Here is a 27,524-nt window from a genome sequence, read left to right as displayed (position 1 = left end):
CAAGGCTCCCTTACGTATGAAGATGGGGAGACTGGAAATTCAGAATCCTTGCAACCCGCAAGTCTCCCGCTGAAAGGCAGAGCAAAATCATATGCCTTTCTCATCACTCCTTAGTGTACTTCTATAATAATAATGTCTCGTGTGTGCTCAGTCGTGTCTGACTGTGCAACTCCATGGGCTGTAGCCCGCCAGGCTCCTCTGTCCATGGGATTTCCCAGGCAAGAATACTGGAGTGGGTTGCTGTTTCCTCCTCCACAGGATCTTCCTGACCCAGGGATCAAACCCTCATCCCTTGCATCTCCAACACTGGCAGTCAGATTCTTAACCATCGTGCCACCTGGGAAACCCATTCCAAGAAATTCACTGGAACCAAAAAGCAAGGCAGCAGAGTAGAAAGACCTTCAGATTAGACAGAAAGGACCTGAATCCCCCTGCACGCCGTCTCAGTCTTTTAGAGCCTCGGTTTTGTCCTATCCAGCCTTGTAAACTGCCTATTAATAGAAACTACAAACAAAACATAAAGAAAACGTGGTTAAGTCTCTGAGCTGCACTGAAAATTGCCTTCTTCAGTGCAATGATTTGAAGTTGAACAGGGGGGTCTTTGGGATTGCTTTGGGATGAATTTTATTATCTCTGTTAAATCTGGAGTGGGATCCGGCCGAGTCCCTTTAGCAATTTTTATTACCCAGCATTAAAGGTGATACAGTTAAAGGAAGTACTTTAATAAAAGGTAATATCGCTGAAATTATAAAGCACAGATATGTCTTTCCCCTGTAATAGCTGTATCTTAGCACTCAAGATAGATCACCCCTCCCTTTTTCATCTTATTCGATTCTCCTCCCCTTCTACCTCCCATCCTAATACTTCTTAGCACATGAGCCTAGATTTCCTCTAACCTCCTCCTCTATTCTCCTCTCATCCTCTTTCCAAATTGGCCCTCAATTAATGAAGTGAGTCTTCCAAGACGACTCTGAGAATCAGGTTATTTTTCAGAGGCTCCGTTAGGCCAAGGAGACGATCACTCCTGAGTATCTCTTATCTAAATCCTTCAACTGCTGGTGGGTGAATAATAAACTGTGATTCACTGGAGTAATACACAGAGACTTTTTTTTTTTTAGTTTAATCAAAGCAGCATCTGTTAAAGCCGCTGCTTGCCTGGGTGTAACAGTGAGAATGACTAATGTCCCCAGAGTGCCATCATCGTGAATCAGAGGTCACTCTCCACACAGGATGCCCACAACAGTGGAGGGAAGGCTGGGGTCAGTTTGAACATATGCCTACCTTAAAAGAAAAAAAAAAAAGGAACAAAATTCAGTATGTCCTAAGAAGGATCCTCTTAGGCATAGGTTTTAAAAAAGAATAACCTCTGCTATAGAGTCTTTTGCAAACCTTATTTTTTCTTCTTTGAAATTTTGACAAGTGATAACAGTATCCAAATGCCAGTTTATAAAACTCCCTCACATGTATTCTTTTCACTTATTTAAATCACCTTATTTATGGACACTTGGGGCCCAAACAACAAAAATATTATTTAGAGGAAACTCTTGCAGTATTTTAAAATAATTTTTAAAAAAAGTAATTGGAGATAATTGCTTTACAATGTTGTGTTGGGCCACACAACAGCACGAGTCCGCCGTAAGTATACACGCATGAACGCTAAGTCGCTTCAGCTGTATCCAACTCTTTGCGAGTCTTTGGAGTATAGCCCGCCAGGCTCCTCTGTCCATGGGATTCTCCAGGCAAGAATACCGGAGTGCATTGCCATGCCCTCCTCTAGGGGATCTTCCAGACCCAGGGATGGAACCTGCGTCCCTTACGTCTCCTGCATTGACAGGCAAGTTCTTTACCACTAGTGCAGCCTGGGAAGCCTCCTATATTTACATACACACGCTTACTAGAAACATTACTGACATAAAATATGTATAGTCCCCAATTTTAAGTGATCATAAAATATGTAATGTACTCTTTATGAAATCTATATAATGAATTGAACCCCACAGAATGCTCTCATTGATTTTTGCCCACCCATGGTGGCCCATCTGTAACCAACCTGTGGCCAACCTGTGGCCACAATTCAATCATGATTTAACAAATTGATTTTTGCCCTACCCTAATCCAATTACTCACTACCGGATAGATTTGTTGTTGTTGATCCTGATATGTGATTGATCTCTGATCTGCTGCTGGACTGTTCCTTACCCGCCTATAAATCTGTACTCGGTCCCCTGTAATCTCTTTCCTAGTCCGCACTAGACACGACACATTCTAAAAGTTTAACCTGCGCTAGTCACGTTTTCTCCATTCCTTTCCCAAGTTTGGACAGTCAACAGAAAGATAAATGATAAATCAAGCGCGGATTTCTGTGGTGTAAATACTCCCAACCAGGCTGTTTTACGAGCTTTCCCAAGTGACATCAGTGCAGGCAATTAGGAAGCAGTGCACACAGCGGGCCACTTTGCAGAACTTTCCCCGCATGGATAAAGCAAGCATTAAGGAACCCCAAGCGCATAGAGTCAAGCGTAGCAAAATAATTAAGAAGTGGTGAGTTTTAAGTATTTGTGACCTTTGTCTGCAATAGAATTTTTTATCGTAAGTTTATATACTTCAGTATTTCATATAACAGTTATGTTGATTGACCGGCTCACCAAGTTCCCGAACGTCTGACAATAGGCTCTTGTGAGCAGGTAGGAGCCAGCCTGGCACACCATGGCATCGGCATTGGGATTCCGAGTGCTGAGCGTGGTCTGGACAGCAGTCAGAGTTCTCAGTGCTTGCTGTGTGCGTGGCTCTTTAGCTCTCAAAAGGGCTGGTGAGCAAAGAGCTTGAGAAAATAAGGCCACCGTCAGACATTTTTCTCACCGAACTGCTCCAGGCACCAAGCCGGACGAGGGGAAGGGATGGTCCCTGGGCTGATAGTGGAGACACGAGTCAAGTCACGGAAGCTGCCCATCGCCTCTTGGTTCCTTCCTTGTTGTATATAACCAAGGAGCTTGGCTGATTAGCAGTTGGATTCCCCTGTTTTCTCCTCAGCAGGGACACGGGCCAACCAGAGCAATTGTGTGTCTGAGACAGAGGTTATGTTTCTCACGGTCAGTTAACAAACTGGCATTCTGGTTTGGACACTGGTCTTACTGGGTGGTGCAGGCTGAGTTAGACACTGGCTGGCCATTGCAAACTAGCTCGGGGGTTCTGTCCTGTTGGATAACAGTAAATGTGCACAGATAACTGTTACCAGCAAGGCTTCAGAGTCAGACTGCTTGCGTTCAGATGCCAGTGGCTAGCCGTGTGCCCCCAGAAAAGTTATTCAGCTTCTCTAAGACTCTGCCTCATCATCTATAACATGGGGTAGTCACTGCACCTTATAATCTTATAAAGATTCAACATGAAATTGCACATTAGAGCTCTTTGCACAGTGCTGTGCAGATAGTATGAGCTCAAATGATGTAAAATGATGATAATAACAGTACTATAGTAGTATCCTCACAATTTTGGAAAATGGTAGTTCAACTACTATTAATGAGGTTTCCTTAATACAGGACTCCAAAAAGTCTGTAAGATCTCAGAATGCCTACTGTCATACTAAGAAGCAATATTGCACGCTCCTTTCCAAAACCACTAATACTGGCATTTCTGAAACACTCCCTGAGATGTCCGTTTTTAGCATTTGTTGAAATTTCCCTTCAGGAGAAAAGAGGGGCTGCTGTTCCCCAGCTTTTCATTTTCCCTCCCTTGAGGCAGAATTCTTGTTGATCCCTACACCCCAGATGCAGAGAGTCAAGCAGAGTTATAGGGACCGTCATTCTTCCTATTGAAAGAATTCACAAGTCTGCAAAGAGTATTCCAACTCAGGCTGAATCTCACCTTGTTGATCCTTCTTGGCTTCCAAAAGACATCAGAAGGGGAATCTCTTAGGACTGCCCTCTCTAGCAGTTGGGTTGTTGACATAGTCTTGATGTGGCTTCCATTTACTTTCTTCCAGAAGCCTGAGACGTTCCTGTAGGACTACTCTCAGGACGAAGGAGGGGAGGGTGAGCTGGAGGCTGGGCTGACAGGCAGAAATAGCATGCACGCATGGAAAGGGTGAGAGCCCTGTGGTTGGGTTCACACCCACCTCCCTCACCGAGCAGATGGGTAGTCTTACACCAGAGGCTGACTCTTTCTAAGCCTGCATCTCCTGAACTGCCACAGCTGGCCTGGTTGTGAGTGGACTGCACAAGAAAATACGGTAGAGTGCTCAACACTTAGTAGCCCATAAGTCTTCACGAGTCTTACTGCAGAGAAGTGAGGAAAAGAAGCACAGAAGGGGATGTCCCTGGTGGCCTAGTGGTTAAGAATTCACCTGCCAATGCAGGGGTCACAGGTTCAATCCCCAGTCAGGGAAGATTCTACCTGCCGCAGGACAACTAAGCCCAAGCTACCCAACTACTGAACTCACATGCCCTAGAGCCAGTGCTCTGCAACGAAGAGCAGCCCCTGCTCGCCGCAAGTAGAAAAGCCCGTGTATACTAACCGAGACCCAGTGCAGCCAAAAATAAATAAATGAATACTTTTAAAAAAGAAGTGCAGAGGGAGGTAAGGATTGGAGGAAACAGGCAATTTCATAAAGAACTGTCATCACCTACTTTTAAAAGAAAGCCTCTCTAAAAAGAAGTGATTTGTCTTATCTTTCATGTCTTATTGTGTGACCTTGGGCAAGTTACTTACCTCCTCTGTGTCTCATTTTCTATCCGGTTGAATATCGATAAATAATACCACCTACTTCCTGTGGTTACTGGCAGGATGAAATGAGGTACGGAGCACACGAAGGGGTTAGGATGGTGCCCAGTTTGTAGCAAATGCTCACAGTGTTCTCTCCACTATCATCGTCAATATTATTATTATCAGCATCCTTTGCCCGGGTCCTCTTGTTTGCCCTTTCTTCTCCCTCAGCTCTACTTTGCTTTTCATCGGTTAAGCCATTAACAGAGCCTCACTGTCAGAAGATGAACACCCATCCTCCTGCAGGTTCCGCAAGTGTTCTTGACTTTTTCCAAGCTCTGACAGCTGCTGTTGTCTGGGCTTTCACTTGGCAATTAATCACAGAGAGCCTTCTGGTGGCTCCTCTGTTGTTGTCTGAGCTGTCATCCCAGTCTTTCACCACAACTCTGTGCTTGTATTACCATTCTCTCTACACAAGCACTAAGCAATGATTCCAGGCCCTCTCTGTAATCATTGATGGTGAGAAACAGCTTTTCCGCAGACCTAAGCTGCCCCGCTCGGGGGCAAAGAGCACGTACTCTCCTCAGCACTTTTCCTCAAGGGAGAAGAGAGGAGAGGAGAGAAACAGACAGGTTCCAAATCAGGAAAGGAGTATGTCAAGGCTGTATATTGTCACCCTGCTTATTTCACTTCTATGCAGAGTACATCATGAGAAACACTGAGCTGGAGGAAGCACAAGCTGGAATCAAGATTGCCAGGAGAAATATCAATAACCTCAGATATGCAGATGACACCACACTTATGGCAGAAAACAAAGAAGGACTAATGAGCCTCTCGATGAAAGACGAGAGTGAAAAAGTTTACTTAAAACTCAACATTCAGAAAACTAAGATCATGGCATCTGGTCCCATCACTTCATGGCAAAAAGATGGGGAAACAATGGAAACAGTGAGAGACTTTATTTTCTTGGGCTTCGAAATCACTGCAGATGGTGGCTGCAGCCATGAAATTAAAAGACACTTGCTACTTGGAAGAAAAGCTATGACCAACCTAGACAGCATATTAAAAAGCAGAGACATTACTTTGCCAGCAAAGGTCCATCTAGTCAAGTCTGTGGTTTTTCCAGTGGTCATGTATGGATGTGAGAGTTGTACTATAAAGAAAGCTGAGCACTGAAGAATTAATGCTTTTGAACTGTGGTGTTGGAGAAGACTCTTGAGAGTCCCTTGGACTGCAAGGAGATCAAACCAGTCAACCCTAAAAGAAATCAGTCCTGAATATTCATTGGAAGGACTGATGTTGAAGCTGAAACTCCAATATTTTGGCCACCTGATGCGACAAACTGACTCACTGGAAAGCCCCCTGATGCTGGGAAAGATTGAAGGTGGGAGGAGAAGGGGACAACAGAGGATGAGATGGTTGGATGGCATCACTGACTCAATGGACATGAGTTTGAGTAAGCTCTGGGAGTTGGTGATGGACAGGGAAGCCTGCCATCCATGGGGTCACACAGTTCAGTCTCTCAGTCAGACACGACTGAGAGACTGAACTGAACTGAACTAAGCAAAGATTAAGGAAGTTTCAGGCCCTGTGCAGTAAATCCAATGTCGGGAACATCGATTCAACACAGTGTCTGCCCCTGTCTTTAGGAAGTTTAGGGTTTGGTGGGGAAACCGGAAGATAAGAAGACAGTGTATCTGGAAGCACAGGGTGTATTCAGGAGCTGGAGGTGGGAGTCTGCTTAAGGAGAGCTTAACAAGACTTGAAGAACAAGGGAGAAACAGACCTGAGGCCTGGCACTGCTCAGGGAGGGAGCTTCTGCCTGGATATTGATTTTTAAAATATTTATTTGATTTCCGATATTTGTTAGTTTCAGGTATACAGCACAGTGATTCAGTTACGCTAAATATATGTATGATGTACACATGAAGCGAAAGTCGCTCAGTTGTGTCTGACTCTGTGACCCCGTGGACTATACAGTCCCTGGAATTCTCCAGGCCAGAATACTGGAGCGGGTAGTTGCTCCCTTCTCCAGGGGATCTTCCCAACCCAGGGATGGAACCCAGGTCTCCCACATCGCAGGAGGACTCTTTACCTTGCTGCAGTATTCTTGCCTGGGAAATCCCGTGGGCAGAGGGGCCTGGCGGGCTACAGTCCACGGGGTCGCAATGGAGTCATGCACGACTTAACAACTGAACAACAGCAACAATACACATCTTCTTTTTCAAATTCTTCTCCCTTGGAGGGTATGACAAAATACCAAGTATACTTCCCTGCTCTATCCAGGAGGTTCTTGTTGGTCAAATGTTAATTTTTTTATACAGTCTCCTAGTAAACATTCCGGAATGTTCTGAGATGATTCCCCCAGTTGCACTGCATGAGGTGGGCAAGCCAGCACGGAGCCAGGGTTTCTCCACATAGGAGACCAGCAGAAGCGAGGCCTCTGCCTGACAGTGCTTGAGGGACCCCACCCTCCAAGCGCTATCCTATCACTGGCCAACCCGGGGACCTTGGTACCAGGAGATGTGTCTCAGGGGAGTCAGCTCTGACAGCTGATGGTGTGCATCTCTCCCCAACTGTGCACTCATGATGGTAACTCGATCCTGGTCTTGATGGAAAGCATTTGCAACAGGGAAATTGGCAAATTCTCCCCATCAGGGAGTTCTTTTCCAAGGCTAGCTGTTAAACAGCTTGCAGTGCACCACTCTGAGCACCTTGCACTCGAGTGCTGCCTCTTGCAAGACCTACCGCTTTCCATGTCTCCAGATCTTATTCTGCTAAAGAAACTTCCCATCCATTGGATTGGACCCCTCTTGCACAGCACTTGAAATCCTCTGGGTGCCCTTCATTCTCCAGCTATTGCTGCTGGGACCCATTCTGTGCAATGCTGACCAGCTTCACGCAGGCGCAGCTGACAGTGCTCTGGGCCCTGCCCTTACCTGGCCTTCACCTGCAGTGTCCCCGATGTGCGCGCAGGGGAAGCCATCCTCATACACGCACAGTCCTGGGGGCCTGGTGCCTGTGGGGCCACCTGACTGATGGGGAGTGACAGTCAATGGACACCCTGTGGTTTCCCAGGGAGACGGTTCTGAGATGCATTTCCTAAGTCTCCCCAAGAACCTGGCCATCTTCTTGCGTCTTCTCATGCCATCCACCCATCACAGCCAGTCTGACTAAGGCAGGTAAGGAGACGAAGGCTCGGAGAGTCAGGGACTTGTCTAAGATCACCGTTCTCGGTGGTGGAGGAGGTGGGATTTGAACCCACTTCCCGGGGACAGTGTGTCTCTCCACACCTGCGCATTGCCTCTGCCTGTCAAGTCGGTCTTGCCAGCTCACCCTCCCTTTCTTCCTCCTGAGAGTGGCTCCTAGGGGAACACCCCAGGCTCTAGGAATTAGGCAGTTGGAAACTGCTATAGCAATAGCTGCCTCTGATAACAGTCTTCCCTTCATGTCCTGAATGCTACGTATCCCTTTCACTTTTCCTCCCTGCCATCGTTTCTCACATAAATTCTTGCACCCAAGCCTGTACCCCAGGCTCTGCATTGAAGGGATCTCAGCCTAAGATGTCGTCTGAGTCTGTTGATGCCTGTCCGTCACTCACAGGACTCTCCCCTTGTGACAGCAGTCATAAGCAGGAAGTGGCCTGGTGATGAAGAACCAGGTCAAGGTGACTGACCTCCTCTTAAAGGAAGTCTTGCCTGCTTCCCCCCAAGACTTGGTCACACTTTGTTCCCATGGGAACCAATTGTACTGGAATGGAGCGATTTATACATCAGACCTCTCTCCCTAGAAATTCTGGAAGATGAAACATTATTTTCTTCATCTTACAACATCCCTTGGCACAAAATAGGTACCAATAAACTTTTGGGGGGACTTCCCTGGTGGTCCACTGGCTAAAACTCTGTGCTCCCAGTGCAGGGGGCTTGGGTTCAGTCCCCAGTCGGAGAACTAGATCCCACAAGCTGCAACTGAGAGTTTGGGTGACACAACAGAAGATCCTGCGTGCTGCAATGAAGGGGGAAGATTTCACGTGTCGCAGCTAAGACCTCGCTCTGCCAAATAAATAATGTTTAAAAATAAGTAAATAAACTTTTTAAAGAATGAATGCAGAGAGCATCCCCCCTCCACCAAAAAAAAAAAATGTTTACTGTTGAGCACAACTAGGGAAGGTCGTTCATTTGACACTCATTGTTGGTAGAAGGTGGGGAAGGGCATTCCTGATGTGAGCCAAGGCCATCCAAACACCACAGATCGATGGTGAGCAGAAACTCAAACTACAGGCAAGGAAAGGTGCAAATTTAAACCCGCAGCAAACAAGAAAATACTCAGCCAGCACCTCCTAGAGCCAATAAAACGCTTGGAATGTCAGCGCGAGAAGCAGCCATCAACTAGTTTGCATAAGTATTTTTTATATGTATCGCTGCCTTGGTCCTCACTGCTGTGCTGGCTCATCTTGGTTGCAGAGAACGGGGGCTACTCTCTCGCGGTGGTGTGTGCGCTTTTCACTGCAGTGGCTTGTCTTGTGGTTCCTGGGCTCCAGGGCGCAGCCTCAGTAGCGGTGGCACAGGGACTTACTTTCTCTATGCCAGGTGGGATCTTCCTGGACCAGGGGCTGAACCTGCGCCACCTTCACTGGCAGGAGGATTCTTTACTGCTGAGCCACCAGGGGAGACCGATCACTCTTTTTTTAAAGGCATGTTTCTCAACACTGCAGGTGTGTGATAAGTTTATAATCACTTTGGGGGAAGTACAAACCTAGGTGATGAAAGTTACAGTGAGGGAGTCCTATTTGCAGCGCTTTGAGGATGATCCCATCACACCACAAACCTAAATTGCAGCTAATGATATAAACAGAATAATGATGTGGGGAAGCCTGCCAGCCTAGGAATGAGAAGAAAGAGAGTCAACTGATGGGTAAATAATAAGGCAGCAGAGGACGCTGAAAAATGGCAGCCACGTGGAAGCCAGGGGCAGGAAAGCAACTTAAGAATGGACCCAAACAGGAAAACCATCACAGCAGGGTAGCAGAGGCTACTCCGTGCTTGCTCTTAGAAGCATCCTCCAAGGAGGAGCTGAAGAAATCTCCTCGTCACATTTTTAAACACGAAAAATAAACATCTTGACAAAAAAAAAAGAGAGAGAACGTAATTTCAAGGTATCTCCTTTTAGCTCTTAACTTCTTCTGTCTTGATTCTGCCTTAGGTTTTTGGTTTTTTTTTTTTCTTTAAAGACAATGAAGATCTACCAACATATTGAATGCAGCTCTTTCTTCTTTTAAAACATTGGAAAATTATTTCAAGATCGAGAGCACCTAAACCTTCAGCTGTCTAACAAGTTGCCAACAAGAGGTGGATAAATAAAGCCTGCAACCCTGACGGGGAGGGTGTGGTTTATAAGGGTCTCACCACCATGAGACCACTCAAGCAGAGTTGAATGCCTGCCATTTGCCACCAGTATTTCTCATGAATGTTCTCATCAGTGAGCTTGCAACGAAATACTGTAATTGTCTATTTACATGTCTACCACCAGCTGGTGTTTGCTCCTTGAGGGTACCTTGCTTTTCTGTCTCTTCAGGGCCTAACTCTGGGCTTTGGTAAATAGTAAGTGCTCAGTAAATGCAAGCTGGTTTGAAAAATTATTATGTGCAACTATATGGAAATTGAAAAAAAATAAAACACCTTAAATGAAAAACAAGTCAAGGAAGGAATCCAAAGGCACCTAAACAGTATTGGAGGCACATTGCTTTACCCCATTTTTATATTAGAAAGAAAAGAAGGATTAAACTAAGTCTCTTTAGGTAAATCAGGGAGTGTTATGAACTGAATGCTTGTGTCCCTGCAAAATTCCTGTGTTGACGCCCTAACCCTTCAATGGCCCAAAGCAAAGACCTCCTCCATTTCGTTGCAGTTTCACGTCCCTCCTTAGACAAGCATCATAATATTCTTCTAACGTGCTCACACAGGCTCAGGAGGGATCTGGACCGCTTGCAGCTGTCATGGTGGAGGGGAAGAAGATGTACAGGAATAAAACCGAGAATGGAGTGTGTTAGGACAGCAGCAGTGGTTTTGTTTGCTGTTGTTTAGCTGCCCAGTCGTGCCCAACTCTTTTGTGACCCCATGGGCTGTAGCCTACCAGGCTCCTCTGTCCATGGGATTTCCCAGGTAAGAAAACTGGAGTGGTCTGCAATTTCCTTCTCCAGGGGATCTTCCCAACCCAGAGATCAAACCTGCATCTCCTGCATTGGCAGGTGGATTCTTTACCGCTGAGCCACCAGGGAAGCCTTAGGGTAGTCAAATTATGAGTGATCTTTTTTCTTTTTCTTCTGTTTCCTAAATGGGTGTTGTGGTCATATGAAATTTATATCATTTAATCTTTTAATTGCAAGAAAAAATTATGCTGGGGAAGTAGGCAAAACACACATAATCACAGCACACACACAAATATACAAACATACACCCTACACACAAACACACACAGATTCACAGACAAACATACACATACAAACACACAAAGACACACACATCACACACACACACACAACACAAACACATACTCATGAACACACAAAGACACATGAACTCCAAAGTAAGAAACCTTTCTTGGATTCCTGGTTCTACCATTTGGTACCATTTATCTTCCTCAGTCCCTCTTTGTAAAAATCTGTATAATGGGCTCAACTCCTGACCTGCCTATCTCTGTGGGATAACTGTGGGGCTCAGTGCCCACAAGGCAAGTAAAATGCTGTGTACATAGAAGGGGTGTGGTGGGTGCAGCCTCTGAATCGTCACCTTACTTCCCACCACACCCTTGGACACAGTGATGTGGATGGTAAAGAGGATCATTTGGAACACGTCCACTTGCCAAGAATAAAAGTGCAGTGATCAGCCCACCAGCTCATGATTCACGGCCACTGGGGCGAGGCAGAGAGGGAGCTGGAGAGACCCAGTGCTGGCCTGGGAGTCACGGGAATTCGTGCTGTCACTCAAGTCTCACGTCCCGGAGGAGGGTCAGCACCCCTCACCTGAGTCTTCTCGTCTGAGACGTGGGCAGAGCAACACCCACCCCAGAAGGCCGAGGCGGGCATCACGTGACTGAAGCCAGTTCACCACGGCCCCATCCTCACCCAAGAGCTGTTTGACAACGCGTGTGAGGTGATGTAAATGACACACGTTTGGGAAGAGATGGGGACAGGAAGAAATGAACGAAAAGTTAGAGGAAGCTCCCACCCCGAGGCATCTGTACACAGCACCTGCTTTACTGCTGCCCCAGAGTTTGACACCAGCAGAAAGCGTGAGGGTCATCGGCCCCACTTTACAGAGGAAGAAACCCAGGGCTTGCAGTTCAGAGTCAACACTGTCTGCACTCACAAAAGTTCGGGATGGATGCACAAGGGCTTTGAAAACCAGTCTCACCCCTGACTCAGGAAGCATCCAGTCGGGGAGTCGGGGTGAGCAGGACGTAGGGCTGGGGTAGCCACCCCCTTCCAGGAGGGGCTGAGCCTTGGCTGTGAGATCAGACGAAGGACAGAGCCAGCCTGGGAGTCAAGGTTCGGCTCCACCGCTTCTCCGCTGTGTGACCCCGTCTGGGCCACGTAGCCCTCTCTCTGAGCCTCGGTCTCCCCATCTGTAAAATGGGCGACATGTCTCCTTCCAGGACAGTCGGGAGTCTAGGCGAGTGAAGTGCTCAGTGCAGACAGCCACCTGCACCCACCGCTGCCACTTTGCACTTGTCCAGGACTCGCAGCTGCACATTTAGAGTTTATTAAATGACTTTCCTGGCACAGCCTCCCCCAACAAGCTGACAGTTTAGAAACCCGAGACGAGACAGGCGGAGGCTCCGAGGATCCAAACAGCAGCATGTATTTTTCATGCATGCTGCTCTGAGCTTCTGTGCCCCAAAGCGGCGCCCATGGGAATGAAGGGAAAGCATGAGGCTAGGGCCCCGGTTAGCCTGTCTACATCACGCAGTGGCAAATGGAGGGGGAAATCAGCCCGGGGGCTCACCTGCTGAGGGACAGAAAGATGGGACGCCCCCATCCCACCCCTTGGATATGGTGACAGAGGCTGACTTTTACTCGGGGCTGGGTACTGCTCACCTGCGTTGCCCCAACAATGACCCCACAGAGGAGGCACTGCTATTACCCCATCTCACAGATGGAGAAAGCGAGGCCTCAGGAAGTGAAATACCTTTCTCAAGAACTCACAGTTATCACTGGAGGACCTGAATGATTCAGGAACCTGCCCTTTTAAGCCCAAGGCGAAATTGTGCGTCTGTAGCCCTTCATAGTTCACGAAATATTTTTCTGTTTGATCTTGTCTGACTCACCATTTGCTATGGATTGAATTGTGTCCCATCCTCTCCCACCCCCTGCAAGTTCACATACATGCTAAGTCGCTTCAGTCGTGTCCGACTCTTGGCAACCCCATGGACTTGTAGCCCACCAGGCTCCTCTGTCCATGGGGTTCTCCAGGCAAGAACACTGGAGTGAAGACTTCCTCCATTCGATCTTCCTGGCCCAGGGATCAAACCTGCATCTTTTACATCTCCTGCAATTAGCAAATGGGTTCTTTACCACTAACACCAACTGGGAAGTCCTCAAAGTCCTAACCCCCTAGGACCTCACAATGTGACCGTGTCTGAAAACAGGGTCGCTGAAAATGAAATTAGTAGGGTTTACCCTCGAGCAGGGTGGGCCTTATCCAATATGACCGATGTCCTTAGAAGAAGGGGAAATGTGGACCCCCCCCCACACACACACAAGAGCACCCCATGTGAAAAGGAAGGCGGAGAGGGATGATGATGCTTCTACGCACCAAGAAATGCCAAAGACAGCTAGCAAACCACCAGACATGCGGTGAGAGGCTGGAACAGCCTCCCTAACAACCCTCAGAGGAAACTAATTCTGTTGACATATGGATTTCTGACTTTTGGCCCCCGGACCTGGGAGACAGTAAATGTCTATTGTTATTCAGTTTGGGATAGTTTGTTATGCCAGCTCTAGGAAACAAATATATAACTCTTCTGAGAAATAGGGTCAGTTGTTCCTATTCTATTTTATTAAAAAATTTTTTTATTTAAAAAATTTTGGCTATACCTCGCAGCATGAAGGATCTTAGTTCCTTGGCCAGGTATCCAAGCCTGTACTCCATGCAGTGAGAGCAGGGTGTCTTAACCACTGGACCACCAGGGAAGCCCCCAGTTGTTCCTATTTTATAGGTAAGGAAAAGGAGACTCAGAGAAAAGAAGTGTTATAGGCCAAACAGCCAGAAGTAAGAGGGTCAGGAAACCCAATGCATTTATTTACTGTCCCAAAGCTTACCCCATCTGATTGGTGCTGCTCTCGCATATTATAATATGAAATTAAAAGGCGCTTGGTCCTTGGAAGCAAAGCTATGACCAACCTAGACAAACCTAGTATTAAAAAGCAGAGACATTACTTTGCCAGCAAAGGTCTGTATAGTCAAAGCTATGGTTTTTCCAGTGGTCATGTATGGATGTAAGAGTTGGACTGTGAAGAAAGCTGAGCGTGGAAGAATTGATGCTTTTGAACTGTGGTGTTGGAGAAGACTCTTGAGAGTCCCTTGGACTGCAAGGAGATCCAACCAGTCAATCCTGAAGGAAATCAGTCCTGAATATTCTTTGGAAGGACTGATGCTGAAGCTGAAGCTCCAATACTTTGGGCACTTGATTCAAAGAACTGACTCATAAGAAAAGACACTGATGCTGGGAAAGATTGAAGGCAGGAGGAGAAGGGGATGACAGAGGATGAGATGGTTGGATGGCATCACTGACTCAATGAGTTTGAGCAAGCTCTGGGAGATGGTGAAGGCCAGGGAAGCCTGGTGTGCTGCAGTCAGTCCATGGGATCACAAAGAGTAGGACATGACTGAGTGGCTGAGCAACATTGGCAGAGTGCTTTTCAGTTTGCAAGGATTCAACATCTATCCGTCGATGGCACAAGAACCACAAAATCCTTTGCAAGTACAGGGAACGTGGTAGCAGCCCCATTTCCAGTGGAGGAAAGGGGTGCTTAGGGAGGAGGATGGATTTCAGAAGGTGAAATTGAAATCAACATCCACAGTGTGTTCACCTGCTGTGGTGTGACCTTTATTCCTGCGTTCCCTGGTTTAAATGTCTGTTCTCCTGCTCACACGATCCTGGTCTGAAGAACAGTTATTTACCCCTCTTCTCTGGTCTAGTGGATAGGCCAGAATCTGTGATGAACACATCAGGACAGGTCCCTCAAAAATGTTTGAAACAGTCCTTTGATGCCACCTTGCAAGTCAGACAAGCACCCTGACCCCCACCTCCTAGGAAGGCAAGCGGAAGCAGACAGACGTGTTCCTGTCCAGCCTCCGGAAGCAACAGAATCTCATCCAGGTCTTGGAAGAACACAGCAAACAGCAGCCTACACTGATTCCATCCCCGGCGTGAGGAAATCCAGTCCTGTGACTTGTTTTCAGCTAGACAACAGGCGTGAAGGCGAGAACAATCATTTCCTTCACAACAGACGTGTATTCGGAGCTGAGCTCCCAGACCTCTTAACGGGGAGCGCCAGACTGCAAAAAACCTAATCCTGCAACACACCGGGGCCTCTGGCGGAGATGAGTCTGTGTGGCTAGGGCCTGAGTGGCCGGGGTTGCACCACTGGCGCACGCAATCTGCCTGAGACCCCAGGCACCTTCTGCACAGAGCATCCTTGCTTGATACCTTGTCTGAGAGTCCCTGACTGCAAAGACCATGACCCCACGGGGAACACACTTGCGACGGGGCTGTAATACCAGCTTGCCAGCTCTTACTCTCCATCCAACTGTGGGCGCAGCGCCTTTTGGTTCCACCAAACTGACGGAAGGTACCGTTATCGTCACAGGTGACTGTTTGTGAGCGTGTCAGTGAGGGTGGCTAACCCCTGGGACCCGAAAGCAGGGTTCCTAAGTGGGGGCTGGGTCAGGGCAAGTTTAGGGGATGTCAGGGGTGTTTTTGCAGAGGACTCAGCAGTGTCCCTGAGTCTTGACAGGTGAGCAGGAATTATGCAGAAGGACAAAAAAGAGGGGAGGGCATGGCAGGTGAAGATAAGAGGAGGGATAAAAGCAAGGAGGCAAAAGAGACTTGGGTCTCGGAAGAAGCACTATGGTCCCAGAGGCTGGAGTGATGGGGAGCTGGGCGGTTGGTGGGGGTTTCTCCCTACCCCACCTTCTCCCAAGGCCTGCCTTCCTGGCCTCCCCATCTCTGTGTTCCACCCAATGCACGCTTTTCAAGGCTTGGATGCTCCCACCTCCATCTCTCTCTAGCTTCCAGGCTTTTCTCCAGGCCAAAGTGTGCACTGGTCACGCTCCCATCCAGCTCCACCCCTCGACGGCTCACCTCCCACTCGTGTCATTATCTGACTGCTCCTCTCAGCTTTCAGAGCCCGGCCCCTGTTAAGTATCTGTTGAACGGATGGCGTGCTGATTTCCAACTGTTGCTCTGGCACATCACCACAAACTCACAGCTTAACACAACGCAAATGTACTCTTCTACGGTTCTGCAGGTCAGAAGCTTGAAATCGGCCAAGTGCATAGAAACCAAGGCGTCCACGGGCCTGGTTTCTTCTGGAGGCCGGGGCTTCCCTGTCCTTTCCCGTTTCTAGAGACCACCTGCCCTCCCTGGCTTGTGTCCCCACATCACATGGCCTCTCCCTGCTCCACTTCCTTGCTCACGTCTCCTCCGACTCCCCTGACTCCCTCGTGAGGACTCGCGGGATGGGATCAGTCTCTCCCAAACAGTCCAGGGAAGTCTCCTCATTGCAAAACCCTTAATTTCATCACATGAGCAGGGTCCCTTTGCTACATAAGGGAGCATACTCAAAGACTTCGGGGATTAGGATGTGGACATCTTGAAGGGGCTGTTATTCATCTTGCCACGGATGAGGATGCTAACGCAGGGGGCTCGATCTGCTGGACAACTAGAGTGGGGTGAGAGCAGATGCATGGCAGCGCTGGGGGGCATGATGGTGCTGACACGTTTGAGGTGCAGAAAACCTGTGAGGTAGGACTTCCCTGGTGGCTCAGATGGTAAAGCGTCTGCCTACAATGTGGGAGACCCGGGTTCAAGCCCTGGGTCGGGAAGATCTCCTGGAGAAGGAAATGGCAACCCACTCCAGTATCCTTGCCTGGAAAATCCCATGGACGGAAGTAGGCTCCTCCATCCATGGTGTCGCAAAGAGTCAGACACGACTGAGCAACTTCACTTCCACTTTCACACCTGTGAGCAGGGCATGCCGGGAGAATGCGTGTGGAAATTGGAAAGCTGTGCATGGGGGACTGATTATGTTAAACCAAACGGTCTAGGGTTTCACTTGAAAGAAAGGGGGACATGCTGCAAAAAAAAAAAAGGAAGGGACATAAAGCAAGCCTACTGGTTACTTCTGTGGCCTTGGTTTCCTTGTCTGAAAACCGGGAGGATGGGCTAGGCTGAATGTCTGGTTCCATCAGGCCGTGCAGCTAGGATGTTAGTAGGGCCCGAGGCCAGGGATCTGACTGTCCAAACTGTAGCCCCTTCCCTTCTCTCCTGTCCTCTTACCCCATCCTTAAACAGCCCTGCTCTCTCTCTCTCCTCCTGTGTGTGTCTGTATTGAGATACACTTTACACACCACACGATTCGTTCAGAGGGTGCAGAGCGATGGTTTTTAGCATCTTCACAGGGTTGTGCAACTGTCATTAACTTTAGAACATGTTTATCTCGCTAAACAGAAATGCCCCCAAGCCCATGGAACCCATGACCTACTTGCTAAGCAGCCCTTCTGTGGGCCTGCTCCTCCTGGCTTCTGCCAGTCCTTTCCTCTGCTCGCTGCCAAATGGGAGGCTCACGCTGGCTGTCAGCCTATCCTACCCACGCATTCACTTCCTGACCCTCTGCCTTCAGACTTCTGCCCACATCATTCTACTGAAAGGCTTTCTGAAAGGTCAACAGTGACCCCTGGGCCAGATTCAAAGGCTTTTCCTTGGTACCTCCCAATTGGTCAGCAGTCTGGACACTAAGGACCTGCCGATGGTCACGGTGGTCCCTTTACCGGCCCCCACGCCCTCCCCTGCCTGGGACGCCTCATCTTTTACGGGCAGTGTGAAGGGAGGGGATGGGGTTCTGGTCTTACCCTCTTCCTTCTTCAGTAGAAGCTAATGCCTGTGATCTGAATGCCAGCTTCACCGCACACCAGCCCTGTGAGCCTGGGCAGCTTACTTCATCTAAGCCCTCTTTCTTTATTGGTGCTTCAGGAAGAGTAACAGTACCTACCCCCTGGGGTTGTCGTGAGGATTAAATGGGTTAATTCATGGAAAGTGCTTGCTTGGAGAACTCCTGGGGACATTTGTTCTTGTTTAGTCGCTCAGCCGTGTCCGACTCTTTGTGACCGACCCCCTAGACTGTAGCCCGCCGGGCTCCTGGCTGTCCACGGGATTTCCCAGGCCACTGGGCACACAAAAACATGCTATGATAAGTGTTTGCTAATATTATTTTGCTCCTTCTTTTATTCAATGAGTTTATTCATAGTCTCTTTTTTTTTCAATAACTTCTATGCATTGGACTTCCCTGGGGTTCAAATTTCCATTAAATTCAATTGTAAGCAAGGACTTTGGGTATGGATAACTCCCCCCAAAGCCTCACTTTTGCAACCTATAAGATGAAGATCATAGCTGGGTCTTAGGCTTTTTGCATGCTCAGTCTCTGGCTTAGTTGTGTCTGACTCTTTTGCAACCCCATGGACTGTAGCTCACCAGGTTCCTCTGTCATAGAGTTTTCCAGGCAAGAATAGTGGAGTGAGTTGCCATTTCTTTCTCCAGGGGACATTCCCTATCCAGGGATGCAGGGACATGTCTCCTGCATTGGTAGGAGGATTCTTTACCACTGTGCCACCTGGGAAGCCTTAGGGATTTTGGAGAATTTAAATAAATTAATCCATGCAAAACCCCATGGAGTATACAGTCCATAGAATTCTCCAGGCCAGAATACTGGCATTAGCCTATCCCTTCTCCAGGGGATCTTCCCAGCCCAGGGATTGAGCCAAAGTCTCCTGCATTGCAGGCAGATTCTTTACCAGCTGAGCTGCCAGGGAAGCCCCAGAACAGTGCCTGGAATGTAGCAAATCCTCTAGAAATGTCAGCAGTAGTGGTAGTTGTAATTATCCTGCCTTCTTCTCTCGAGTTCAGGTGCGTTTGACTTGCCCAGGGACATCACTTGCTGTTCTACCATCACTTTAAACCAAACCCACATCTGAGCACATTAATTTTTTCACAGCAGTTTCCATCACTGCTAACTCGAATCACACTGCTAGCAACCGCAGTCCTGGTTTCCCAGACTCGCATCCCCTTTGTCCTTTATATTGGCTTTCCATCCTTCCCAGTGACTTGGATTCACTCATTCTCTCCCATTCCACAGCTTCCACTTTTGTGTGGGGCTTGTCCACCCAGGTGTAAAAATGTGCAGTTACCTCCTGCCTGCCCGAGTCCATCCTCCAAACCAATGAGTACACGACATACCTGCATGCATTATGTGCTTCAACATGACGCTGCCAAGCACTCTCCCTACACCCAGCTGGGCCTCTGAAGGAGCTCCTAAATCTTTTCGTTTATTTATTTTTGGCTGCGTGCAGTCTTTGTTGCTGCACGCAGGCTTTCTCTAGTTGCGGCGAGTGGGGGTACCCTGTAGTGGAGCGAGGGCTTCTCATTGTGATGGCTTCTCTTGTTTTGGGGAATAGGCTCTAGGGCACTCGGGCTTCAGTAGTTTCAGCGCATGGACTCAGAAGTTGTCGTGCACGGGCTCAGTTGCCTTACACACGTGGGACTTCCAAGACCAGGGATCGAACCCATGTCCCCTGCATTGACAGGCGGATTCTTAACTACTGGACACCCAGGGAAGTCCCAGGAGCTTGTAAATCTTTAAAAGAGGTCTCTACCAGCCAACTGCCGTCTGCCATAATTAAGTGGGACTTTCCGTGGTTTCTTCTTCAGTCTTTGCTTCTTGGTTTTGGCTTGGGTATCTGTTTCAGATAACTGGCTTCATCCTTTTTTACCTTCCCAGTCTGGTATCGGAGTTGAAGTCTGGGAGTTCTTTAAAACCGACAACCACACCCTCACCCATCCTTGTCTCTTGAGCCATTCCACCCTCCCTATCACTGGTTCAACAGTAATCTCCCTTTTATCATGTCAACCTCTTGCTCTGTGTCAGATAAGGGTCCCTAATCAAACTCAGCATCACATTATTTTTCCTTCGTTTATTCTTTTAGGCAGACCTCTATCTTTGTAGGTTTCGTGATGTCATAGAATGAAAGACACATGTATAATTAAGCCTCAGCTAATAACATGAAGGGGAAAATGCAGGGGACCCATAATGAGAGATTGGAGCACTTAAATCAAACAAATGACTGCATTCGGGCAGTGAACTTCACTATAGCCAAGGCAAAGAGAGATACACAAGGAAGGGCATAATTAACATAATTTACTAAGGGTAATCATACCAGATTGCTAGGGAAACAAATTCCTTTCCTACCTTCAAACAGGAGGATGACATCATCTCACAGACCAGCTCCAGGAGAATTTCTGCAGTGATGGGAATGTCCTTCCATCTCTGCATGGTCCAATATGGTAGCCACTAGCCACAGGCAACTACTGACCACTTGAAATGTGGCCAAGGAACTGAATTTTTCATTTGACTTAATTAAATTAAATTAAATTTGGATAGCTATCTGTGGCTACTGGTACCATAATTAGAGTGTAATCACAGACTTATATGTAAATAATGTTGTAAAATATCTTTAATGGAATATTATAAAATTGTCAAGACCTTCCTGTAACCCTGTATCTGTTTGCTAGGGCTGCCATTACAAAATATTGCAGACTTGGAGGTGGTATTAAATAACAGAAATGTATTTTCTCAAATCCTGGAGGCTGGAAGTCCAAGATCAAGGTGTTGGTAGGGTTGGACACATTCTGGGCCTCTTTTCTGGGCTTGCAGATGGCCATCTTTTCATAAGACCATGTCCTCACTTAGTCTTTATGCAAACATCCCTCATGTCTCTCTTCAACCTAATCTCCCTTCTTATAAGGACACCAGTTGGATTGTATTAGGGTTACTCAAAGGCCTCATTTTAATTATCTCTTTAAAGGCCTGTCTCTAAATACAGTCATATTCTGTGGTACTGGGATTTGCAGCTTTAACGTGTGAATATCAGGGAGTACACAATTCAGCTCATAAGTTTCCTCTGTGTGCTATTAAATAGCAGACAGGTAAAGGCGTTTGTGATCAGAAGCCAGAGCTGTATACTCCAGGTGTGTGTCCTAGTGCCATACTTGGGGCCAAGATGTGCTTCCAGGAATTGAGAGATGAAATGATGTCATATTCCTTAGGCCACAGTCTCTAAATAACAATCTTCTCACCCAGAATGTCAACTCATTCTCCTTTAAAGTGAAGTCTCTCAGTCATGTCCGACTCTTTGCGACCCCCTGGACTGTAGCCTACCAGGCTCCTCCATCCATGGGATTTTCCAGGCAAGAATACTGGAGTGGGTTGTCCTTTCTTTCTCCAGGAGATCTTCCCGACCCAGGGATTGAACCGGGATCTCCCGCATTGTAGGCAGACGCTTTACTGTCTGAGCCTGGCAGCAAAGGCAAGGCCAGTTCAAACCCGAGATTTGGACTCCATTGAGCAGATCGGCCTTATTTCCTCTCATCCTTTGTTCCCGTTCCTCGGCTTTGTTCAGACTTCTCTACCCCAGGTACCCCATACTCATTCCCACTTCTCTGATTGTCTTCACGCTGTCCTTCCTGTGGGCAATACTTTGCTTTTATAAACCCCAACATCATCCTAAGAATCTATATTCTACTAATCTCTACCAAGCCCTAACTCATTCTCAAAACCATCTCTGAACATTCATTCTTCCTTAACACCATTCTCCTCTGTTTTCAAATTCCAGTCACACTTGAAACTGACATCCCAAAATTGAAAATGCAGTTCTTCTGTTTCATAGGTCTTAGGGATTGTCTCAGGAATGAAATCATAAATGTAAGGGTCAGGGAACAAGTGACCTATCCCTTCTGTAGATGTGACATCTTAATACAGTATGAGCACATAGTAGGTGCCCAATAATGTCTCTGCTGCTTGATTGACAGATGTATTTTTTTCTCCCTTTCCCATCTCTGAACTGTTTTTACAGTTTTATGTACAGCTGCACATTTATTATCTGGAGACAAACCTGAGGCTGCAGCATATCACCAAGGTGTGTATAACATTTACAATAAAGTTGAAGATAGATGGCTAAAAAGGAACCCTAATCTCTGATATTATTAAATCCTCTAGTTTGAGTTCTCAGAGAGCCCAAGAAAATTTTCTTCTAATCTCTATGGGCTTTCTGTCCCATAGATGAAGTTATAGAGCTGGCCTGAGTAGTAATTTTGTGAACTCATTTACCAAAGGGGATGGGGGAGACTCACTGTAGTCATCCTTCAGAGGTTTGCAAGTAATAAGCATGCTCTGTTCTCTTCAAGCCCAGAAGAGCTGTGTGGGCTTGATAAATAGCCAAGCTTGGCCCAAGTGCAGCTTCTAAAATGCTGTCTGTAAATACTGCTGAAGAGACCATCAAAACGTTGGTGGGTGTTGCTGATGAGTGACTGTGGGTGCTTTTGTTAGCAAACAGGGCAGCCGCCCCTCCCCACTCTGTGAATGACTAGCCTGCTGCAGGGGCTGTAATTCCTTTGCTTTCCTGGTGCCTGTCTTAACCAATATGACGTCTTTGATTTCCTTAATCAAATCAAATTCATTAGTTATTTTCGGCTATGCTGGTTCTTCACAGTTGCACGGGCTTTTCTCTAAGTGTGGTACTCAGACTTCTCATTTCACTGGTTTCTCTTGTTGTGGAACACAGACTCTAGGGCACACGGGCTTCAGTGGTTGCAGCTCCTGGACTCTAGAGCACAGGCTCAATAGTTGTGGTGCAAGGGCTTATTTGCACCGAGGCATATGGGATCTTTGAGCAGGGTTCAAACCTGAATCTCCTGCATTGACAGGTGAATTCTTTACCACTGAGCCACCAGGGAAGCCTCAATACAGCTTCATATAAAGTGGTGGTTCTCAACTAGGGAAGGTTTTGCCTTCTCCCTATCCCTCCTGGGGAACATTTGGCAATGGCTGGAAACAGTTTTTGTTGTCATAGCTGGCAGTGGGGGCGGGGAGCTATTGGTTTAGTGGGAGCAAAACCACCCCCAGAGGGGTGAGAATTGGTTCCTGGAGGATTTTTTTAAAAAGTCTTACACTTTTAATATGTGTAAAGCACAAATATACATACAGGACATAGATAGATGATAGATGGGTAGGTAGGTAGATGGTATATCTGTGGGACTAAAGTTTCACAGAGGAGGTTAATTAAGAAAAAAGTATTAAAAAAAAAAACTCCATATGGGACAGTAATTTTAAAAGGTTGGAAAGACTGCTTTGTAGAAACTTCTCCCCCCACTGCCACTTACTTGCCAACATATACCGTAGTTTATTCCTTCCAGAACTTACTGCATTTGGAGAACACCCTACTTAATTTTGTTCACTTGGGTTTTTCTTTTTTTGGGGGGCAGGTGGTTATTTTTTAAATTATGAAAGTGTGATAACACATTTACAGGAGACTTGGAAAATATGGAGCAAGGTTACATTTAGTTCCACTATACATTACAATTATTTTTTAAGGAGATAAATTAATATTTTTAGTTGGGGTTTCAATATCAAACTCTCAAAAATTAATAGAATGAATATATAGAAAAGTTGAAGGATATAGTAGACCTGAAAAGCACTATGAACCAATTCAACATAATTCAGATTTATACAATTTTCACACAACAGTAGGATACAGATTCTATTCAATTTCCCATAGACTATAAACTAGGAGACACTGGAACATATCCAGGGACATAAAACAAGATGCAAACATGTCATGTCTAAAGGAGTCACTTGAGTTCTTCTGCCCCACCGCTCTGAAAGTGAGCTTGAAGCTGAGGGACCCTGGCCATCTGCTTGCCACTGTGACCCCCAACAATGCATAGCGTTGGGCATGCAATTGTTATTCAGTTCACATTCGCTGATTCAAGAGCATTGTAAGCAAGGGATGATTCCCAATACCAGACCAAGGACCCACTGGATCAACCAGACCCTCTTCAATTGTAAGCCTCACTTCAATGCTACCAGATTTGTTGGATCCCTTCTGGAAAGTAAGCTGAAGTCTCTTCTTTGCTCCACGGTCAAGTTAATCTCTTATACCTGGTCTCCACTAGCCCAGGTTTACCCTTCTCCCCGACCTCTGAGACCAGCCATTCTACAGTCTAGCCCTTTCCTCTTCCAATGAGAGGCCACAGTGAATACCACACAGATGTCTGACCCATTAAATTAAAACATTTTCAAGAAAAATATAATCGTAGGCTAACCATCTTGGAACTTACACAGCAGAGGAAACGTATGATTATCTGATTTGACTTAGCAATCAATGGAATTACAGTGAACACGGGCAGAAGAAAAAAGACTGGAAGGAAGTAAACCAGAATATTAACAGTGTTACCCATCTCTGGAATGTGGATTTTCAGTTTATTTTTTCCTATGTCTTTGGGTAGTTTAGGAGTTTCTTATAATAAGCACATATTTCTTTTACCCTAAAAGAGAAGGGGTTTTGGTGGCTGGGTTTTTAAAGCACCATTTATGATATTGCTGTGTCAAGGAGGCATATATAGGCTTGATCCACGGATCCAGGACTGGCCCTATTTGATTACATGGTGATTCCTACAAAAATATTTTGGGTGGGAGGGATTTCTGTGCTCAGGAAAGCCATTGGATTTTGGCCAACCTAGTCCATTAGGCAAACAGCACCAAGTTTCATGCCAGGATGACGGCTACTGTTTGTCCCAAAGAATATTTTATATTTGTTAGATTTTTCATAAGTGTCCATGATTCCTCAAAATACAAGACATTCATTCATGCTATATGCAAAAACCAACCAAACAAACAAAAGAACACAAGCCCACATCTTTCACAGTATTTTCCAAGGGCTTCTTGGCTGCCTGAAGCCAAGCTCGTGACATCCGGACCAAGGAAGATTTCTTAATGAAATGTCTCTTGAAGCCTAGAACACATTTCTTCGTTTCTTCCTCACGGGTAGCTCCCATGACTGACTTCCCAAATATCCAAAACCACTCCTGTCCTGAAGAATTTTCTAGACACTCCTTCCTCCTAGCCCATCTCCCCTGAACCACTGCAGCCAGTTCACACTTCAGTATTTGAGGAGTTCTTGTTTTGTGTAATCAAGGAATGCTTTCAAATACTAGAACTTTAGCAGATCAGTTAATAAAAAGACTCAAACACTAGATCTAGCAATTCATGAATAATTACAGTGCCCAGGGTGAAGTTAACGACGTCTGGAAGGGGATCCAAGCACCCAGGCTTGGCACACAAATTATTTCAGCTCTGAGTCATTGTCTGCTCTGACCTCGGGCTCATATACCCGCAAGTTAGGATGTAATTGATGTTGCAACGATGTACACGCTCTCTTGGAGTCAAGGCGAATCCTACATACCCATCAAAGTTCAGTGACCTACTGGGAAAGGTTCATGGCACAAGAGGCAAATTGACACACGTGGTTTAAGAACCACTATGAAACTTGAAGTATATCTTACATTCATAGCACTCCACACTCTAGGACAATGACATTTAGGATCCTCATTTAAAACAAACAAGCCTGGTGGGGGGTGGTGGTGGTGGTAAGAATCCCTTAATAAAAGATTGGATCTGGCTACCCAAATCTGCCAGAATTAAAAGGAAAAGACTATCTGCTGGGGGAAACATCATCCTTACCTCCTCCAGGGCCCATAGAGAGTCCACCACGGGCTTGATCTTCTTCTGGTTGTAGAGTGCAATGAGCTTGTCCACCACTCCCCGAATGAGGCCAGCACGGCCCTGTTTGAAGAGCAGGTTTAGAAGGGAAAACCCTGCGATGACTTTGTTCTCTTCATATAGCTTGATGGGGTTCACCTTCTCGACTTGCCACCACTGGAAAGAGAGAAGGTGTGGGTGACAAGGAGTCAGTGCTGGACAGGCTGGGGGGATTCCCGTTGGCCAGGAGGTACCTCTGGCTGGTGTATTTTTGTAAGTGCCTCCTATGCTGGGCGCTGCCATGAGTGCACAGCAATGCTTCGAAGATGCTCAGGATCTAGATCGGGGAGAGCCCTTTACTAAGACAGCTCCTAGGCCACACGTGACCAGACTGCTGAGTCACACAGTTGGAATCGTGATCTGGAGCTGGATCCTGCCTGACAATCTGCTCCCAGTTACTCTCCAGGCTTCATTTTTCTCAGTGATGGGATGTGGCAGGATACTGCCTCTGAGGTTTCCTGGGAGAGTTTAGCCTAAAGCACTTGGCTTAGTGGATGGTGGTGGTGGTGGTGATGGGCTGGTGAAGGGAGCAGAGTGGCAGAGAAGTCCTAGCGAGGTGTGGGTGCGGTGGGGTGCCTGTGGAAGCAGCTTTCCTTGCAGGGCACAGCAGCAAGGCTGGGGGCGGGGGCGGGTGGACAGGGTTGGAAAACACCAGATAAAAAAGAGAAGAGAAGCATAACGGAGGAAGAAGGAACAGCATGATGGAGTGATGAAGCCAGAGCGTTGGGACTAAATTGGTGGTTCTCAGCTAAGGGCAGTTTTACCCTACCCCCTCCCAAAGGACATTTGGTAAATGTTTGGGATTTTTTTTTTGTTGTGATGACTCAAGGCAGGGAATGAACTGGCATCTACTGGGAAGAAGCCAGTGTGTGTGTGCTCACTCGGGTCCAACCCTTTACTACCCCTTGAACTACAGCCCGCCAGCCTCCTCTGTCCATGGAATTTTCTAGGCAAGAATGCTGGAGTGGGTTACTGGAGTATTTCCTACTCTGGGATCTTCCCAACCCAGGGGTAAAACCCATGTCTTGCATCTCCTGCACTGGCAGGTGGATTCTTTGCCACTGCACCACCTGGGAATTGGGAAAAAGCCAGAGATGTTGCTAAAATCCTGCAATACACAGGGCAGGTCCTTGAGACAAAATTATCCATCCGTAAATGTCACTAGCACTAAGGTTCTAAGTGGGAAAGCCACACCTGACAAGTACGGCTGCCTTATTTCCTGTCTCCCATCTTCCACTTTAGACATGAAAAATAAGTGAGTGAAAGTGAAAGTTACTCAGTCGTGTCTGACTCTTTGCAAACCCATGAACTATACAGTCCATGGAATTCTCCAGGCCAGAATACTGGAGTGGGTAGCCTTTCCCTTATCCAGGGGGTCTTCCCAACCCAGGGGTTGAACCCAGGTCTCCCGCATTGCAGGCAGATTCTTTACTAGCTGAGCTACCAGGAAAGCCCAAGAATGCTGGAGTGGGTAGCCTATCCCTTCTCCAGCAGATCTTCCCGTCCCAGGGATCTAACCAGGGTCTCTTGCATTGCACGTGGATTCTTTACCAGCTGAGCTATCAGGGAAGCCATAAGTAGGAAAAATAAGTAGATAACTCATTAGCAAACCACAGAAATATTTATCCAATTGCTTTTCTCTGTCTTGATTATGTCCCCTTTGGTTCTTGTTAGACTTTAGAAATTTGAAGTTCCAGCTTCTGGAAGACTCTTAAGAGATTAAAATGGTTACTAACGAGTTTAATACAGAAGGCAAAGAGCCATGTGATGGATACTTAGGAACATTTATGATATTAACATTTATGTTATGGTTTGTTTCCTTTACATCCTGCCTCCTTCCAGGATTGAGGAAGCTCAAAAAAGTAAAATACTTTTAAAAGCGGGGACATGAGATGGT

At 46.8% G+C, this 27,524-nt stretch overlaps 1 protein-coding gene across 1 annotated transcript in view; it reads right to left on the bottom strand.

The window, feature by feature from the left end:
• Nucleotides 1-27,524, bottom strand: part of VAT1L (vesicle amine transport 1-like) — a 167,134-nt gene that overhangs the window by 50,311 nt on the left and 89,299 nt on the right. The window contains exon 7 of the mRNA XM_010850780.1: nucleotides 25,550-25,744. Within this exon, the coding sequence (XP_010849082.1) occupies nucleotides 25,550-25,744 (195 nt within the window). The remainder of the gene's footprint in view (nucleotides 1-25,549; nucleotides 25,745-27,524) is intronic.

The sequence above is a fragment of the Bison bison genome, unplaced genomic scaffold (genome assembly GCF_000754665.1).
Source record: "Bison bison bison isolate TAMUID 2011002044 unplaced genomic scaffold, Bison_UMD1.0 scf7180017864295, whole genome shotgun sequence".
NCBI classification, from domain to species: domain Eukaryota; kingdom Metazoa; phylum Chordata; class Mammalia; order Artiodactyla; family Bovidae; genus Bison; species Bison bison.
The sequence above is the reverse complement of the archived record's forward strand: the minus strand, read 5'-3'. Positions and strand labels throughout refer to the sequence as shown.